Raw genomic sequence first — 20,532 nt, forward strand, 5'->3', positions numbered from 1 at the left:
AAAAGGGCAATTGAGAGGAGCTTAAGAAAGAGTGGACATGAAACTAACAAAGATTTGGAAAGCAGCCCAGGCATAGCAGCAGCAGGTTTAGGGGTGGGCGGGTGGCCTGGCTGTTGGCCAGGGTGATAGAGGTGACTGCGCCATGTACGAGCGTCTCATCTTCCAGCTGGCTGCTCAAGCTTCTTCCCCTGGTGGTGGTCTCAGAGTTCTAACAGCAGCAGGAGGGCAAACACTGAATACTTTCAGGGACCCTGTTTCCATCAGGCTTGCTAATACTCTTCCCAGATTCAAGGGATGGAGAAACAGACTCCACCTCTTGGTGGAAAGAGCTGCAATCTCACATTGTCAGGGTGTGGATGCACAGAGGGGGAGAATTTGTGGGGAGTTTTATAACTTACCACAGTATGTGAAAGAAGAAATAACTTTTTTTCATTCAGCTTACAAATCTTTTAAAAACACTCTAAACCAATTGCCACTTATTTTTTGAACACAGTTGTTATGAAGTACTGTGGCTTAAAATTATTGTATTCATTTTATTTTGATATTTGATTGTATTTGGTGAAGTTCTGGAAGGGAAAGATAAGAATGTTTGGTATGGTATGATCACACAGTGATTTATTTTTACTAAAAATCACGTGAATTTCCCAGTCCTTTCCAGTGAGCAAATGGATGGAATTTGTGTGGGGTTTTGTTTGACAATATACCCTTTGTGGCACAGCGTGGAGGATCTTTGTTTTGTTTTGTTTTTTTGCAAATTATGTTTTGGTCCCTGTTCTACGTTTCCTCTTCTTATGGCTCTGCACTTTGTTATGAACAAATACCAGTGGTGATCCCCCTCGCACGGGCTGCTGTCATTGCTCCACCTGGAGCAGTTCTCTTGGGTCCACTAAGCCAGAGGTGACCCACAGAGTGAATTTACTCTTTGTCCTAGTTTCTCTTTTTGGTTATATTATTGTATTCTCCCTACAGACTTTAAGAGGTCCAGCAGAAATGCTCTGATAGATACTCCTTTGTCTTCGTCTTAGAGAACTTGATGCACATTTGGATAAGCAGGAGGAAGGGGCAGGTGGGTCATCTTGTACCTTCTTAGGGCCATGGTGTTCAGGTTCAATTCCTTTTACTTTCATTGCATTCAAGTGCAGATACCTACTGAGATTCTATTATGGCTTGCCCCAGGGGTCCGTCTGAAAGCACCGGCCACTCCTCCTTGTATCTGGTTTACATCCTAACTGGAGGATACACTTTGAGGAGCCTGTTACTTATTTACTTAATTAAAAGTATAATTAATGTTACAAAGGAGCAATTAAGGACACAGTGAAAGTGTTTACAAAGGAAAGACCTTACCTAACCTGAGTGCTTTTGTCAGGGAAGATTTACTTGAGAGAGTGACCTTTTAGGCTGAGGCCGTAAGAAAGAGCATGTTAAGTCAGCTAGGTGAAGGAAGGAAGGGCTGGAAAGAGATTTCGTGGGCTGCTGACCACCGTGTGAGAAGCTCTGATGCAGGACCGGTGGCACAGCTGAGCAAAGGGAGGGAGACCTGCGTAGGGCCAGTGTAGAGCAGTGGCTCTTCAAGCTCGGTCCTCGCATCATCTGGAAACTTGTTAGAAATGCAAATTCTGGGCTTTTTAAAAACAGCTTTATTGAGATACGATTAACATACCACGTAATTCACCCATTTAAACTTTACAATTCAGTGGCTTTCAGGATATTTACAGAACCATCACAAAATTTCAGAACATTTTTGTTACCCCATAAAGAAATCTCACACTGCTTAGCCATCAGCACAATCCCCCAACCCTCCTCACTCCAGCCCTAAGCAGCCACTGATCTGCTTTCCCTCTGAGATTCACCTATTCTGGACATCTCACATAAATGGAATCCTACAATATGTGGTCCTTCATGACTGGTTTCTTTCACTTAGCACAGCGATTTCAAAGTTGATCCAGGTTGTACATGGATCAGTACTTCATTCATTTTTGCGACCAAATAATGGTCCATTGTTTAAAGATATGAAATGCAGATTCTTAAGCCACTCTAGTCTTACTGAATCAGAAACTCTGTGGGGTGCTTCCCCTTCCATAATCTGTGTTTTCATAAGACCTCCAGATGACCCAGATTCACCCCAACTTGGAGAGCGTCTGCTGCAGATGGAGTGGGCAGTTCTCACCACTGCCTGGGCCTGGGTACAGATTTCTACCTTTATCTGAAGGATGATGGGAAGTTACTGAAAGATTTTTAAACAGAGATGTGAAATCATGCATTTTATGTTTTTTTTTTTTTTTTAAATCATTTTAGCTTTTCTCTGAAAAGTGGTTTTGGGGGAATCTAGCTAGAACAAGATGCAGAAAGTTCTGGGGAGAGATGCCGGCCTGGCGTGGGCTACTGGCAGTGAAAATGAAGAAACGTGGGTAAGTTCTAGAAAAATGTTGGAAGCAGAAAAGCCGTGATGTGATGGTTAATTGCATCATTGGGGAGAGTCAAAGATGAAATCCAGGTTTCTAGTTTGGGCAAGTGAATGGGTGGTGGTGCCATCACTAAGATCTTCTGAATTTTCTGGTTTTCTAATATGTGGGTAAATCTAAGTCATGCATTCATCCCTCTAAAATCTACTCTTCCAAGGAACAACCAGAGAAATCACTGGATGACATTTGAGTATTTACTATGTGGAAAATACTCTTGGGAAGACACATCACAACCATCTAGAGCCATAAATACAATCGGCCCTCCATATTTGTGGGTTCCACATCCTTGAATTCAACCAACTACATATGGAAAATGTTCAGAGAAACAAAAACAAAAAACAGCTGGATGTGGTGGCACATGCCTATAATCACAGCTACTAAGGAGGCTGAGGCAGGAGGATTGCTTGAGGCCAGGAGTTTAAAGCTGGCCTGGGTAACATAGCGAGACCCCATCTCAAAAAAAAAAAAAAAAAAGAGAGAAAATAATAATACAACAATAAAAAATAATACAGGCCGGGCGAGGTGGCTCACGCCTGTAATCCTAGCACTCTGAGAGGCCGAGATGGGCGGATCGTTTGAGCTCAGGAGTTCGAGACCAGCCTGAGCAAGAGCGAGACCCCACCTCTACTAAAAATAGAAAGAAATTATATGGACAGCTAAAAATATATATAGAAAAAATTAGCCGGGCATGGTGGCGCATGCCTGTAGTCCCAGCTACTTGGGAGGCTGAGACAGGAGGATCGCTTGAGCTCAGGAGTTTGAGGTTGCTGTGAGCTAGGCTGACGCCACGGCACTCACTCTAGCCTGGGCAACAGAGTGAGACTCTGTCTCAAAAAAAAAAAAAAAAAAAAAAAAAAAATTACAAATTTTAAAAAACAATACAGCATAACAACTATTTACTGTATTAGGTATTATAAGTAATCCAGAGGTGATTTAAAGTGTAAGGGAGGATGTGTGTAGGCTATATGCAAATACTATGCCATTTTATACCAGTGACTTGAGCATCCTCAGGTTTTGGTATGGGGGGGTTCCTGGACCCAATTTCCCTTGCATACTGAGGGGCGACTGTAACATAAATATTAATGTGTGTGTGCACATACTAAACCTGTAGTAACTATAAAAAAATAAAGATTATATGTCTCTGAGAAGTGGAAAATATAGGTGTCACCAAATTGTTTAGACTTAAGGGTATGGTGTAGAAGTCTTTCCAAGCAAGGTGACTTTGTATAATTTAGAGAGAAGAGATGGGGTGTTTCGATGAGAAGAGAGAGAGATTTGAGGTTGCAGCCAATTCTGAAAGGAGTGAACATCAGTATTCCAGGATTCTGGATAAGGAAACCAAGCCTTTGGTGTAGTAAGTAACTTGCCTGTGGTGACACAGACCCATCTCTTTTTCACTATTCAGGACTAGAACAGTTCTGTACCAGAGCAAAATCAAAGCCAACCAGCCCAACTGAGGATCAGGCTGCTGCCTTTGGCATCATTGTTACCTTGTTCAGACCAACACAGCCACCTGCACACAGGCCAACCAGAGTCCTGCACAGACCTCAGTGTCACACTTGCAGCGGCCAGACCTCACTCATCAGTCATGCAAAGGTTGTTAAAGTTTTGATAGTTAAAATCATACTATCTTCCCTGATGTCAGTTAGTTATTCCACGAAACCAACTGAAAGATATTACATTTTTTACATTAAAAAACTCACTAAGATTTTTCATTTGAAAGACTTTTAGGAGATTAGAAAAATCTATTGTCTAGATTTGTAGTGGTGACAATTCTATAGGTCTGTGGTCCCCAACTCCCGGGCCTTGGACCAGTACCTGGCCCCTGTGGCCTGTTAGGGACTAGATGGCAGGGCTCCGCTGCACCCGACATCCCTCCATCCCTTCCATCCCCCCACCCCGGGGAAAAATGATCTTTCATGAAACTTAGGAACTGGGGTGCCACACAGCAGGAGGTGAGTGGCGGGCCAGTGAGCAAAGCTTCATCTATACAGCTGCTCTCATCACTGCCTGAGGCCCTCTCATCCCTACCCCTACCCCTATCCATGGAAAAATTGTCTCCCATGAAACCGGTTTCTGGTGCCAAAAAGGTTGGGAACTGCTGCTATAGATGGCAGCCTTTTTTCAGGAAAAAAAAAAAAAAAAACACCCAAACTATTTGAAACTTTCCTTAAAATCCATTTTGTAAGATGTTTACCATGAACGAGACAGTTACTCGATAAGGTATCATCTTTACCTTGAAGGGGCAAATTAAGAAGGAAGAGGGTGTGTATGTGTGAAAGGCTATGTGTTTTAATACCTGCTAGGTAGCCTACTACTGATAACCATTTGTTATCATGAAAAAAGTCAGCATATTTGGAACAGTTATCTTTTTTTATTAAAAAAATCTTTAGAACATGCCTAAGTTTCCAATGTTAGGATAATGTTTTAATACATTAGCATAAGTACTCAACAGAATTTATGCATACAATAAGATAACTATGAAATTTATAGAAACAGAAAATATTTGTAATACAACTGCAACATCCTTGTCCAAAACATTTGTTATTATGGCAACTATATAAAATATTTCTAAATGTTGAATCCCTGGAAGGTGATACGAAAAATAAAAACCTTAGGGTGGTAAGATTATGGCTTTTCTAAATAAAAAAAATTCAAATCAAAGAGATGATTTCACATTATAAACATGGAAAAAGGAAACCAATTCAAGTTGGTCAAGAAAACAGTACTAAAAATGTTGACTAGTTAAAAAAAAAGAAAAGAATGTTAAAAGTATTTATTCAAGCTCAATGTCTATTTGTTTAATACAAACATATGAGTGCCTAGTAAGTACCAGGGACTGTGCCAATGATACATAGATAGAAAGCCATGGCCTTTTTCATCATTAAAATTGTATTGTTTTAATTTACAACATATAATAATGGTTCTTTCAAAAATTGCCTTGTATCTTTTAGTCGATCTTTCTGATACTCTGATTCTCTAAAACTCAAGCTTCAATCTCTTGCAAGACAGCCTCTTTAATTATCTTGGCTTGCTAACCTGGTGTTTGCTTTCTAGTAAGATAAACTGAAATAGAAACTGGAGACACAGTACTTTATGTGTAATCTCATGTTTAGTTAAATAGCACTAGAACATTGCCAGTTAGCAGACGGCTTCCTAGGGTTTACTCTACCCTCCTGCCCTACTCCCCAACAATGAAGCCTAGTGGCGAGAGTTTTGGTTAGGAATGTGTTCACCTGCAAGTAACAGAGAACCTGTCTAACTCGAGCTTACGTAAATAGAAGTGTTTTGGCCTCTCCTAGTAAGTCTAGAGGCTGAACTTGTTCAGGGCCTGCACTGCTGGGACTCTCTTGGCTGTTTCTGATGCCTGTCACTGTAAGGTAGAAAGCTGCCTCACTCTTCTAGTCCTCCCACCTGGGCTCCAAGCTAGAAGGAGGAAGGGCATGGACAAAAGGCCTTAATCTGTCTGCGTCAGCAGGAAAGCCTAGCCTTGTCCAGAAGCTCCACCTGGCAGACCTGGGCTCACACCGCACTGACCGGAACTGGATCACGTGGCTGCTCCAGCTGCAAGGGTGGCTGGGAGAACCGAGCTTTAGTTTTTCAGCCTTCACCTGGGAGGTAAAGAATGGCTTTGCGGTGACTAGGCTAGTGTCTGTCTGCCACAGTACTTTCTGCCATTTGCATCCTGTTTATAGTAATATAATGCCCAGTGAGTCCAAGAGTGGGTTTTATTTAAAGAATTTGTTATGAAATTATGTATCTTTGAGGTACCCTACTCAGTCTCTGGAAAGTTCGTGGGATCTTTGACAAGGTAAAGACCCTCAGTCCTTTCCTCCCTGTTTTGGAGAAAGTTGTTGTCTGTCGGCCCTCTACCTCCCTTAGTCCCGTCTAGCCCCTCTGTAAATTTTGTCAAGTTATAAAAAACTTATCTTTTCTCTTTCCTCTGCTTGTCTTTGACTTTTTTTTTTCCCCATTGGAAATACATAAAAGACTCAAGTCAGCCTTATGTCTACCTCAAGTCAGAAAAAAGAAAGCTGTGTATTTGAAGTGTGAAAGTAGGTGAAGAAACTATCGAATTGAATACCTAAAGCCTTTGGAAGACCCAGAAGTTGCTTTATACCTTTTACAGAAGGCCACCTCCAGGGCAAAGAAAGAAAGCTAATATGTTTGAGTGAATGAAACAATTGAGCAAATGCCTATTGCTGCTTAGCTCTTACCTTATTTAGTTTTCCAGTGAATCGACGGGAAAAGATACTGGGTCCATTTCACAGATTTGAAAACTGAAGCTGAGAGAGAAGCTAAGTAATTTCTCCAAGGCTAGTCAGCTGATGGGGTCAGGACTAAAACCAGGACAATCTAACTCTAAAATACATACCCCCTCCCCCCCGCCCCGGTTCTCCTTATGATCCTCTATCTGTACCTTATTTGTCTTTAATTAAACTTGCTATCCTGTACTTGTTCATATTAAATCTCAGTATTTAAAAAAAACCTATGTTATTTAAATTGACTATGTCTATTTATTTATTAATACTAGTGAGTCCCAAGGTCCCAGGCTGCAGCATCAGCTGTGTGTATACCCTGGAATTCAAACATGACTAGACATGTCTGGAAGCTTATGGAAGGAATCTGGCAGGGGCTGCTTAATTATATAAGTTAACTGGCAGCCTCCTGGGAAAGAACTAATCCTACAAGAAGAGAGAGCAGAGTCGTGCAAGTTTACTTAGAGGTCAGTGCCACAGAGTAGGGGGCTAAGTCTGAGTCAAATGCAATGTAATTATTGAGCCTGTATTCTGATCCAATCCCTGGGGGCTCGTGCAGCCAGGAGACTGCCAGTGAAGGCTACAAGTGTGTTCACTGAGATTTCCATGGTTCACTGGAATGTTCACGTCGAGTCAGCAGACACTGCAGCACGGGCCAGCCTAGACAGCTTACTGCCCAGGGCCCTGCTGGGGTGGGTCACCATGGCTTGGGTGCAGGCATTGGAGTCCTCAACAGATGCAGGGATCAGGAGTTGAAAGGGTAAAGGCTTACCATGCAGTGGCCAAGAAGACTGCTTCAAAGCACATCTGAGGGAGGAGCCTACTTCAGAGTTCCTGGAGAAACTTGGGGGGAAGTAGCTGAGGATAATAGAGTTCTGTGGTAGCAATTGGAAGCAGAATCAGGGGAATACCAACACATTTGCTCAATTCTCAATTGCCATCAATTTGCAAATGTATCAACCATTTAATAAAATTATTTGAACAAATCAAATACTACATTATGTATTTTTAAAATGAACTGGCAGTAGAATTTATTTAAACATCCAATCATGTACAACTTTCTTCTTCAGTCATTGTCAAAGTTAGAAGCAAAGCCTTTTCTCACATCAGGGTCCATAGAGCTTTCTGAATTATTTTGGCTGTTTACGGTTATATGTAGCATCCTAGGCACACTGCTTTTTAAATTCATGTAGTTTTAGGATTGAGAAATGCTGGCATTTGATCCACATTCCTGGTGGGCTAAACTTGAGTTACATTTGTTCCTAAATTACTAACTCAGTTTGAATAGCTTTTTTTGAATATCACCAAAAAATCTTTGATGTTCAGTGTTGAGGAGTGATAATTCTTTAATTACCCATTGAAGTTAGTATTTTTTGAGGACTTCCTGCATACTGGTCCTTATGCTTACAGAACTGATATTGTGGAGAGAAAGGTGAGAACAAAAACAAGCAGACATATAAATAAATAAAATTTTAAGAAATGTCAGCAATAAAACTTCCACCAGGGGTTAGAGGACTCTCTGAGGAGGTGATACATAAGGTGAGCCTTAGAGGATGAAAGTCAGCCCTGCTGTGAGTGGAAGGAAAGCTTCCTGTGCACAGACCCTTCTACAGGTGAAAATCTTATCTATTCATTAACAAATGTTTAGCAAGACAGACAAAATCCCCTGTCCTTGGGGAATTTATATTCTAGTAGGAGGAGGTGGATGAATACATATAACATATAGCTTGTCAGATGCTAACTGCTATGGTGAACAATAAAGCATTGAGAGTTGTGGAGTGGCCAGGTAAAAGTATAAAATGGAGGCTGGGCCTCCCTGTAATATCAGCACTTTGGGAGGCGGAGGCAGGAGGATTGCTTAAGCCTGCCTGGGCAAAATAGCCCAACCTCGTCTATACAAAAAGTAAAAGAAGAATTAGCCGGGTGTGGTGGTACATGCTTACTGTCCCAGCTACTCAGGAGGCTGAGGCAAGAGGACTGCTTGAGTCCAGGAGTTAGAGGTTTCAGTGAGCTGTGATGATGCTACTGCACTCTAGCCTGGACAAGAGAGCAAGATTGTCTCAGGAAAAAAAAAAAAGTTTAAATTTGAGTGGTCCCAGGAAGAGCTTACCAAGAAAGTGAAGTTTGAACCAGAGATAAAGATGTGTGGTCCAACCCAAAGGTTGGCAAGCTTTTTCTGTAAAGGGCAGCTAGTCAATATTTTAGGCTTTGGGGCCCACACAGTCTCTGTTGCAACTACTGAGCTCTGCCATTGCGGGACTAAGCAGCCATAGACAATGTGTAAATGAATGAGTGTTTCTGGGTTCCCATACAGCTTTATTTATGTACACTGTATTTCATATAATTTTTACATGTTGTGAAATACTATTCTTTTGATTTTCTTCTCCCAACTATTTAAAAATATAAAGGCCATTTTTGGCAGCAGGCCATACAAAAATGGTGAGCTAGATTTGGCCCATGGGTCGTATTTTGCTTTACCCTCCCCACTGCCAGTCTAACACAAGAGATTTAGCGTTCCCTTTAATTGCTTTGTATGGTGTTTAATGCTATATGTTTGAATGGTAAAGTGGAATACAACTTTCATCCTTTTGTAGATACCTTCCTCTCTTAGGTCCAACACCTTGGTTGTTGCTTTATGAAGAATATAATGACATTTCTTCTGTTTATCCAGCGACATCCAGTGACAAATATTCACTCACTCACTCATATTAAATATTAAAAGTCTTATGGCTTTTATTTCCAGGCTCTACTTGGCAGTAATATCTTTTATTTTCAATCCTTCATTGTAAGACAGTATTTCTGAATACATTTTAAAATAGCCATTAAGAATTTTATCAGGTAGCATTACATTTGGGTGCAAGCTGTAGAAAACTGGATAAAGAGTGGCTTAACCTATTAAGGGTTTATTTGTCTATGACAGAAGGTGCCAACTAGGCTGTGCAAGAAGAGACTGGGGTGGCAGCTGCAAAATGCCATTAAGGACCCAGGCTACTATCTTTCTGCTTGACCATCCTTAGCATATGGTGTTTGTTTTCACATTTGTGAAGCGGTGTCTGCACCTCTAGGCACCCTGTCTGCATTTCTGCAAGGAAGAAAGGGGAAGGGAGAAGGGGAAAAGTCACTTTGTCTTTTCATTCATTCAAGTGAAGCCCTCCCACGAGCCGTCACTGGCCAGACCTGTGTCATGTGATCACTTCTAGCCATAGAGACCTTTGAGTAAACTAGGTTTTGTAGCTGAGCACATTGCTCTTCTAAATAAAACCAGGCTTCTGTATTAAGAAAGCATGGGAGATTGGTTACTGGGTAAATAACTACCATTGTTTTCTTCTAAGTGTGTTTAAATAAAAACAAACAGGTGAGTTACAGGTACCTTCCACCCACAGGTAAATAGACGTAGATGAAGGCAGTGACTCTTGGCCATAATCTACTTTTCTTCCATTTACTTAGAAAATTCCTTTTGATACTGATTGTAAGGTGCATTTCATTTCAGAAAAGTTGAAATGTGGGGAGAATAAAACTGACTGTGTGAAGGAAATGATTGTGGATGTTATTGTTATTTGGACTCTGGGATTATGCCCAGCACATGAAGTACCCTTGACAGCTTCCTGTTGCTTCTCTGTTACCTGGGGCCCCACCCAGCAGGCCCGTGTGTTCTCCCAGGTCCCGGCTTCCTGAACTGCCCGTGCCCCTGCCACCCAGCCTGGGCTCCCACCATTCCAGGCTACATTCACCTCTGCAAATCCCACAAACAGCCCATGGTGGTGTGACTCATCTTCCTTCCTGAAGCTAATGGCCTGGACATCCACTTGAAAACTTCCTTCTCTGGATTACTTTCTCCCACCTTGTTTATTTGGGTGATTTGCTATTTACCTAATTGTCTGTGGTTTTAGCTATTTGGTCTTTTCATTTCTTCTTTGTAATCATCTGCCCTTTCTTCTAAGTATAAGGAAACATGGAGGCCAAGGAGGAACAAAATGGTTTGAGTTCTGCTTCATGTCACATTGGAAAAACTTGATTTATATAAAGCATCACATCTCTGGGGTGGGTACTGCTCGTGTCTCTTATTTGTCTATCTGTCTCTCTCTCTCAAAATATATTTCTTCTATTATATTTAATCTTCTGAATATTATAGCACATTTATAACGTCAAAAAATTTTAAGTAAAACTCTTGTCTCACTTTGTCTCCTCACCCAGTTTCTATTCCCTCAGCCCTTGGATAACCACTTTTCTTGGTTTCTTGTGTGATCTTCAAGAGTTTTTAAAGAACAAATACAAATAAATACAAATGTGTTCCTATTTTTCTCCATTTTTTTTTTCTAAAAAAGTGGGCCTAGTCTACACACAGTTCTATTCCTTTTTGTTTGTTTGTTTGTTTTGTTTTTTAATCTAATCTATCTTAGAATTTAGGAGATCTTTTCATAACAGTGTTGATAGGACATACAGCACTTCTCCTTTTTTCTTTTATGCTGCATACTATTAAAATGGTATCTTTGAAACACAAACCTGGCCATGTCCCCCCTGCATCCCTCATTTAAAATAGAGATAACATCACTCACATTTTACTGGTTAAATGTGATTAATTTACCAATTAATGTACATGATTAATTTTCATATACAATTTTCAAATATAGGCCATAAGGAGGGAGGGGTGCTGAGACATGGGCACTTTCAGATACTGCTAATGGGAGTGTAAATTGCTGTGGCCTTGTTGAGAGCGGTTTAGCACGGGTCCATCGGGAGCCTGAAAAATGTCTCTTCCTTTGTTACCTGGGTTTCATTCACAGGGCTTTGGCCTAGAGTAGTATGAGAGATATAGTTAAAGATGTTGCTATGGTCTAAATGTTTGTGTCCCCCCAAAATTCAGGGAAACAATAAGATCTATCTTCCAGGGTCTTAAGGAGAAATTAAGTAGGATAGATGATGCTTTTCTTGCAAGGCAAAGTTTCAAAGTACTCTAGCTAGATTTCTGAAATTGTTTATCCATAAGGCACAAAAAGTTAACTTTTTCAGAAATGAGAAATGGTTTAGTTCAAGAAATTGAAGGGCCGGGCGCGGTGGCTCACGCCTGTAATTCTAGCACCTCTGGGAGGCCGAGGAGGATTGCTCGAGGTCAGGAGTTTGAGACCAGCCTGAGCAAGAGCGAGACCCCATCTCTACTAAAAATAGAAAGAAATGATCTGGACAGCTAAAAATATATAGAGAAAAAAATTAGCTGGGCATGGTGGCATATGCCTGTAGTCCCAGTTATTCGGGAGGCTGAGGCAGGATTGCTTGAGCCCAGGAGTTGGAGGTTGCTGTGAGCTAGGCTGACGCCATGGCACTCTAGCCTGGGCAACAGAGCGAGACTCTGTCTCAAAAAAAAAAAAAAAAAAAGAAGAAGGAGAAATTGAGATAATGCCACTATCAATTTGCATGTATACTCAGACAGTAGTTCTTTCATCTTATACTATTATGGAGCTTAAAGATATCCTATTTTGCTAGTTTTTTATTTCTGTCCATACTAACCACACTGTCTTGTTAGTCATTCATAGACTTCAATCCAGTGACCAGAATCTCTTTGCTTATAGCATATAAACAAATTTCCAACCTCAGAGACACATGTCATTGAAGCTTTCTGGAGGGAGTTGGCAGGAGGATTGGTGGAGGTAATCAGTATGTGAGAGTTTGTTCTGTAGTCATCTCGTTTTTTATGACGAGAGGTCTTACTGGCTGATTCACCTCTCAGAATGATTCTTTTCTCTGGTCATTATAAAATTACTTCACCACTTAAGTTTGTTCTTTATGCAGACTTCCCGGAATCACTTAGAGAAGGCCAGCTGGCTTTCTCGTGTTTTACATGCTGTGTTTAAGACAGTGAATACAGTAGTCCCTCCTTGTCTGCATGATTGCTTTCAGTGCTTTCAGTTACTTGAGGTCATCCACGGGTCCGAAAATATTAAGTGGAAAATTCCAGATATAAACATTTCGTAAGTTTTAAATGGACCACCATTCTGAGCAGTGTGATGAAATCTTGCGCCATCCCACTCTGTTCTGTCCAGAATGGAATCATCCCTTTGTCCAGTGTTATCCATTCTGTACATGCCACCTGCCTGTTTGTCACTCAATAGCCATCTTGGTTATCAGATCGAAAAAACAATCTATTTAGGGTTCGGTCCTATCCGTGGTTTCAGACATCCATGGGGGGTCTTGGAACATGTCCCTCATGGATAAGGGAGGACTACTGTATGGTCATCTCACCTACATTGGTTAATACCTACCCTTAAATTAGACGATAGTAACATTTTGAAAACCTGCAGACGTGTTTGCAGCTCAAGAGCACACCTGACCCCTAGTGACTGAAGCGGGAAACGTGAAAGGTGAGAGGAATGAAAAGGGTTAGGAAGCAGAGTTTAAAGTAAGATGGCACTCGTCGTTTACTCTCACCGTAGGAGTGGAGAACGTTTTTCTCTTGTGAATTGATGAAAGGATGCTTTTGTGATAGCAACTACAGCTATGGAATATCTGAAGAAGCTGCTGAGGGGAATAAAAATGTTGCTGCTGTCATGAATCAATGAAATGCCAACATCTCAGAGGGACTATACGTGGTTTTCAGGTGGTTTTGGGCAGAGGGAGCTTTCACAACTGTAAATGTCAGCTTCTTGTGAGGGTGAGGGTGGGTGGGATGGGAAGTGACTATGGCTCACTGAGCACTAAGTGAATCTCTCACCCCATTGTCTGTTCCTTCCACGCAGTCTATTGTGCCTCAGGGTTCTGGGGAATCCAGGTGAAGAAATCACTGTGTTAGGACTGGGTTAGGCTTAGTCCTCTGCTAATATCCAGTGAGTGGACAGTGTGGGACACCTTCATAAATCACCTCTTCTTTTTGTGTCAGTGACCTCTGACAATGAGAAATCAAGTCTAGGTCAATTTGGAAATATGTACATACTGTTTCAGATGAACGTTTCTCCTGATTTGTTTGTCTTCTCTCTTTAGATAAAGAAGAAGCAGCAGGATGTGGTTAGATTTCTGGAAGCCAACAAGATAGAGTTTGAGGAGGTGGATATCACAATGTCAGAAGAACAGAGGCAATGGATGTACAAAAACGTCCCCCCAGAAAAAAAGCCTGCTCAGGGCAACCCTCTGCCACCTCAGATATTTAATGGCGACCGATACTGTGGAGTAAGTGGCTAGATTGTTATCACACTCTTTCTTTTTGTTGCTCAAAACACATAGTCACTTAGAGTGCAGTTGGGTTTTCTCAGTGAAGACTGTGACCTCTTCACTCAGTGCCTATTCGGGACCACACATCTAACAGCAGGTGAAGTTAGGTAGGAATATGAGTCCAAGGTCATAGACTGTGTTCGTACATGTGAGTGGTTGTGTGGTGTGGGAATGTGAGTGCATGTGTGTCTGTAGTCTTCCTGTCTCCGTCTTTGCTTTGGAAAAGAGAGTAGGAAGGGAAGCTGTGTGTGTGTGTGTGTGTGTGTGTGCGCGCGCGTGTGCGTGCATGTGTTCATTGTGTTCTAAATTTTGAGGCATATTTTTTGATTAATACATTTTGGGGGGCAGAGTGGAAGGGGTAATTATTTTTGAATCTTTATCCCTCTATGATGTAAATAACTGCTAATGGCTAATTATAAACCAGAGTTACATTTTTTATGAAAATGAGCCAAGGGATCATTGTGAACATCTGTGCATATCATATATGAGCATATATAATAGGTATATACAAAGGCTGTCCGGCAAGTATCCAGCCATTGTTAAATATAATGAGCGCAGTTGCATGGCTGGATACTTGCCGGACAGCCCCTCGTATGCATGTTCTCTCTCCCTATCTATATGTATATGTAGCTAGAAGTACCATATGTAGCTATATGCTGCATGTAGCATGTGAAAAGATGAAGTTACGTTTATGTACTTACCATATCTACCTTCATACTCTCATACTTCTTAAGAAAAAAAAATGAGAAACTTCTTTCTAATGAGTAAGTTAGGATTTGCCTTTTGTCGTAGCTCTAAGTACCTAAGTCAGTATTTGTTTTGGGACCTGTACTACAATTCTTTAAGGATGGCTTAGAGAAGGAAAAGGAGCTAAATGCCAAGGTGCTTGAGATGAAATAAATAGTTGGGTTGTCATTAGGGTGCAGAAAGGGATAACAGAGCGCTTTTGATGGCTACAAAGAAAGCAGTTCCCTTCTCCCGTGTGCCTAAAGGAGAATGAGAAGTTGGAACATAAAGCCATGAGTAGATTATACACAGACTTCTCACCTGTGGCATCGTGAACATGGTACTAGACCTGACTTGCGAGTTTTAGCACTACCTTATGTTGGCTGTGACACCTTTGGAAAGTTATTTATCTCTCTTAGCCTTAGTTTTCTCATCTTTAAACAAAGGATTATAATATCTGTCATAGAGGATATCTGTGACTGTTTCTAAAGCATTTCTTAAGTATTATTATATAAAAATAAAGATTATTATTTTTGTGTGGTTTTTTTTTAATATTATGATCTCATATTTTACTAGGGGAAGTGTGGAGTAACCAAGTGTATCCTGTTCGTGATTATAGAGGACAGAAAATGTGCCTGGAGACCAAAATTGAAAATATTTGTACACTGTACAGTTCAAAATAAAGTGAAGTTGTAAGTCAAATAGTGTTGGAAGGCTTAAAACAAAAATCCAGCAGTTTTCTGTCCCTCAGACTTTGAGGGTATGAAAATGCCTTTATTCTGGTCTTATAGTTGAGTGACAGTTTCTGGGTGTAGAATTCTAGGTTGGGAAGAATTTGGATGGTAATTGCTTCATTATCCTCTGGTTTTCCAGTGCTGCAGTTGAGATGTCTAATGCCATTTTCCTTGATCTTTTATGTTTTTGTCTTTGTTTCTTTGATGCAGATTTTTAAGATCTCTTATCCGTCTGCATATACTAAAACTTTTTTGGTGAATTACCATGGTGTATGCTATTTTTTATTCATTGTGCTGAGTGCTCAGTGTGCCATTTAATCTAAGAAATTGTATGATTGATTGTGTCTTATATTATTTTTCTTAAAAATTTTCTCCCTACTTTTTTCTTTATTCTCTTTCTCTTGAGTGCCTGTTAATTTGGATATTGGATTTCTTACATTGATTTTCTAACATTTTCATCTTTTTTTTTTTTTTATATTGTCCGCCTCTTTGACTTTTTGTTCTTTCTGAGAGATTTTTAAAATTTACCTCTTAATCCTTTCATTGAATTTATGTCATCTTTTTGCTTCCCGTTTCTTGCTCTCTGATATTTTCTTTTTAATAATGTTGTGTTTTTATGACATGAATGCAAGATCTTGACTCAATAAAGATATTAAACATGATTTCTTTGAAGTTTTCTTTTGTTACCAGTATTGTCCCTGTTTCCACTGATTTTTTTTGTTTTTCACTTTGTGTAAGTTGCCAGTATCCTTTTCAATTATTTGCAATAAAGAACCCAAACTGGCATAACCTGGTTTATTCTTGTTGAATCCCTGGAGTGTCCCACTGTCAGCAAGAGTCTTTTCTGGGAATGTGGCTTATGGGATTCTAAAAGTAAACACCCCAACACTTAGGTTCTTCTGATGGGTTTTAATGTCTGATTTGGATTTTGGAAAGCTCAGGTCCTCTTGTCCAAGTGTTAAATCTTTGCTCTCTCCCTGTGGAACTGGCACATGTGGAATGTACCAGAAATGAAAACATATCCATCTGCACAAAAGGAAGATACCTACTCCCCTCTCACTTCTTTTCTCCCTCTCCAATCAGCATGTAGTTGATTTGGATTTCTTTATATATTTTTATTAAAGGCATTTTTATTTTGGTAAAAAACATAGAATTTACCATTTTCAATATGTACAGCTCAGTAGTATAAAATATATTCACATTGTTGGGAAACAGATCCCTAGAACTTTTTCATCTTGCATGACTGAAACTCTGTATCCTTTTAACAACTCCCTTTTGCCCCCTCCCCCAGCCCCTGCTAACCACCATTCTACTTTCTATATCTGTAAATTTGACTGCTTTAGATACCTTACATAAGGGGAATCATATAATATTTGTCCTCTCATAACTGGCTTCTTTCACTTAGCATAACATCTTTAAGACTCATGCATGTTATAACATGTGAAGATCTCCTTCCTTCTTAAGGCTGCATAGTATTTCATTGTATGTATATACCACATTTTGTTTGTTCATCCACTGATGGATATTTGGATTACTTTCACCTCTTGGCTATTGTGAATAGTGCTGGTATGAACATGGGTGTGCAGATATCTTTTTGAGACTCTCTTTTTAGGTTTTTTTGATATATATCTAGAAGTGGGATTGCTGGATCATATGGTAGTTCTATTTTTAATTTTTTAAGGAACAGCCAGTTTTCTGTAGCAGTTGCACCATTTTATAATCCTACCAACAGTGCACAAAAGTTCCAATTTCTATACATCCTCACCAACACTTGTTATTTTCTGTTGTTTTTTCAAATAAGACTGCAAACTTTTGGTTTATATACTTTCTCTTTTCTTAAAAGTAGCTTTAAATTTTTTAAATCATGTTATTAATCATTGTATATATACCATTTTGTGCCCTGCCTTATTCTCTAACAAAAATAGATTCCATATCATTGTAAACTTATTTTTTAGAGGTTGCATGCTATTCCCTTGGTGGCTTATTATAATTAATCATTTCCGTACCGTGGGCTATTTAGTTTGTTTCCAGCCACTTGAAATAACAGTGCATTACTGGCAAGCTGTTCTGAAGGGTACATTAAATTGAATGCTCTTTTAGGAAGTGCATTTTCATTTTGGACTATTTCCACTCTTCTTCCTTAGAGTCCTCTGTCAAACAACAAAAATATCCCAAGATATGAGGGATTATTGTTGGTGGCCCCAGGATCTGGGTTCAAGGTCAAGAAAAACTCACTTGATGAAATGAAAATTAATAAAAATTAAAACAAGATGATTATTATATGTGTTGCTAGTAAAACCGGAGTTGGGATTCTCAGTGCTGGGTGGTGCCCAAAGTCATGGAATGAAGACTGTCCATCTGCCCAGAATATCCATTTGACTTGAAGTGGTCACATTTGAGAAACCCTGGATTAGCTGTTTCCTAAGTCTTCCTCCTGACAATTAAGTGTATCCTCTGGCAGAATAGAGTAGAACATAATGATGGACAGAATTGTTGACCTATGTTGTAGCCTATCTGCAGTAATTATGTGTTAACAGAACTCTGTTTAGAGTCAGGAAAAAAAAAAAAAAAGCTAAAGTCCAAAATTTTTATCATTTGTCCATAGGAGATTGTGCTCTATTTCTAAAACATGGCTGTTATTTAGGATTAATGGCTATATCAGCTATGAAATACTTAGAGCAAAGCCCTAAAAATCACTCCCACACCTGTTTTCCTCACCTCATACACCCAGTTGGTTATCAAATCCCGCAACTTTTACGTTGTACATAATTCTATCCTATTTCACTCTCAAAACTCAACTAAAAAAGTGTGCTGTTATTACACTTTCTCTAATTATGACTCTGGTTATTATTTCCCCTCCCCTATGCCCAGCAAACATGTGCCTTATTACTGCTATTATGACATTTGTCTCATAGAACTTTTGTCTTTGCCTTCAGTGAGTCTCTGAGCACTCTTGACTCTGTTTATATTATATTTATCTTAGTATCTGGTACCCATTAGAATGCTAGGAACATGGAACATACTTAACAAACATGGTTATGAGAGTGGATGAATGCGCCTACACAGAGGCTTTCAGCTGAGGAGGTAGCTGACTCATTCTGCTAGGTCTTGCCTTGTCAGGGTTCTGAGCATTTGCTATGTATGATTTGAAGTCTGTTAGGCCAAACTGTGCTGCATTCCCATTTCATTAATAAAGAAAGCCCAGTTTGTCATAAAGCAAGCTTATTGAACCTACTTCTAAATCTATTTGGGAAACTACATCTATTAGAAGCTCACCTATGCTACAGGTAGAATTTTCTCAGGAAACTTTTTGTCTGCATTTGAAAGTATAGTATTCCAAGGCCTTCTGTCTAAAAGATCCATTACCTGATGAAGGAGCATCTTACCCATCAAATGTTTTACTGTAAGTGTTTTTATGTGGCATCATTCCAAACACCAGGGAGGAAAAGTTTAGTCATGGAGGAGGGGTGATACAAGTTCCCCTTTGTCGTTGATCGCTGATCAGTGTGTGCCCAGAAGCAGAGCAGTTTGATTAGATACTCTCAGCTGTTTTATCTCTTCTGCATAACCCTGGTTTTTATTCTTCTGTCTATAAATGTTTAATCTCCCATTTTCACCTTACCTAGATGTTTGCCTCAGTATTCTATAGTGATGAATCCCTGGGATGTGACTTTAATAAAAATGATGACTTATGCTGCGAATATTGAAAGCCTTCATCCAGACAGTTTGAGGCCACCCCAATTGCATATTTAGCAAGTATATCTTAATTGATATCCAAACTGGCGGTTTTCTTTCTGCTAGCATTTATTTCTCTCTTTCTGAACCATATGCATTTAAAGTTAATGAAAAGAAAACAAAACTATTAAGACAATCAGGCCATGTTAATATCAATGTTAAGAAAACCAAGCCTGTTTAGAGGAGGGACAAAAGTGAAAAGTTTGCCACTGCCCTTGTTTATCTGTGACTTCCCCCATTTTCCCCAGATGTGGCCTCTTCATGAGGTTGTGCTTTGTCATCTTCTAAATTATTACCACTCAGTTTCATACATTAATATCTATACTCCTTAATATTAAAACTTGGACAGTTTTTACTTTTTTCTTTGAAAATTGGAGAGAAAGTGACATTCTTATAGCTTCTCTCGTTTTTCCCCCGTTTTGATATACAAATAAACATACACCCATGATATTGCTAAAGTTTATGTCACATTCTCTTCTGTAACTATAACTATTAATATCATATAAATATGTATTACATTTATATTGTTAAATAAATACTATTTCCTATAGAACTGTTTTGTAATGTGAGCAGCCATAGAGGAGGGTATATAATCCTATTTTACCAAATCCCCGTGGCTTAAAAGAGAATGACACAAATGTCAATATTCAAGGAATTCTCTTAACAAATTTTAACCTTTCACTTATTCCACCTCATACCTGTGAGGTTTGAAGATATGAGAGACACCTTTTCTTTCTTATATTTCTTTTTATTTGCTTGGACTACTTCCCCCCAACAAAAAAAAAAAAAAAAAAATTGTTAACATGATGTGCCTACCTGGTAAACTTTCTGAATGCTTTAATATTTTTAAAAGTCTTTATTTGACTTTCATTCTTAATGGATAATTTCATTGAATATAAAAGTCTAAGATTTAAAACTTCAGGAAACATTATTCCATTTTCTACATTCATGGTATTGATTAGAAGACTTCACGTCTGCTAGATTAAATTCTTATAGGCAGATTGTTTTACTTCTCTCTCTGGAAGATTTTAGAGTTTTCTTGGAGTTCTGGAATTTCATCAATATGTGCTCTTTTTTTTTTTAGAGACAGAGTCTCGCTCTTTTGCCCTGGCTAGAGTGCCGTGGCGTCAGCCTAGCTCACAGCAACCTCAAACTCCTGGGCTTAAGCAATCCTTCTGCCTCAGCTTCCTAAGTAGCTGGGACTACAGGCATGCGCCACCATGCCCAGCTAATTTTTTCTATATATTTTTAGTTTTCCAGATAATCTCTTTCTATTTTTTTAGTAGAGATGGGGTCTCGCTCTTGCTCAGGCTGGTCTCAAACTCCTGACCTGGAGCGATCCTCCCGCCTTGGCCTCCCAGAGTGCTAGGATTACAGGCGTGAGCCACCGCGCCTGGCCTAATATGTGCTCTTTTT

The 20,532-nt window shown here is 39.7% G+C and overlaps 1 protein-coding gene across 1 annotated transcript in view; it reads left to right on the forward strand.

The window, feature by feature from the left end:
- Positions 1 to 20,532, forward strand: part of SH3BGRL2 (SH3 domain binding glutamate rich protein like 2) — an 83,083-nt gene that overhangs the window by 49,096 nt on the left and 13,455 nt on the right. Inside the window, exon 4 of the mRNA XM_069489069.1 lies at positions 13,694 to 13,879. Coding sequence (XP_069345170.1) covers positions 13,694 to 13,879 — 186 coding nt within the window. The remainder of the gene's footprint in view (positions 1 to 13,693; positions 13,880 to 20,532) is intronic.

This window comes from Eulemur rufifrons, chromosome 15, assembly GCF_041146395.1.
Source record: "Eulemur rufifrons isolate Redbay chromosome 15, OSU_ERuf_1, whole genome shotgun sequence".
Classification (NCBI taxonomy): Eukaryota; Metazoa; Chordata; class Mammalia; order Primates; family Lemuridae; genus Eulemur; species Eulemur rufifrons.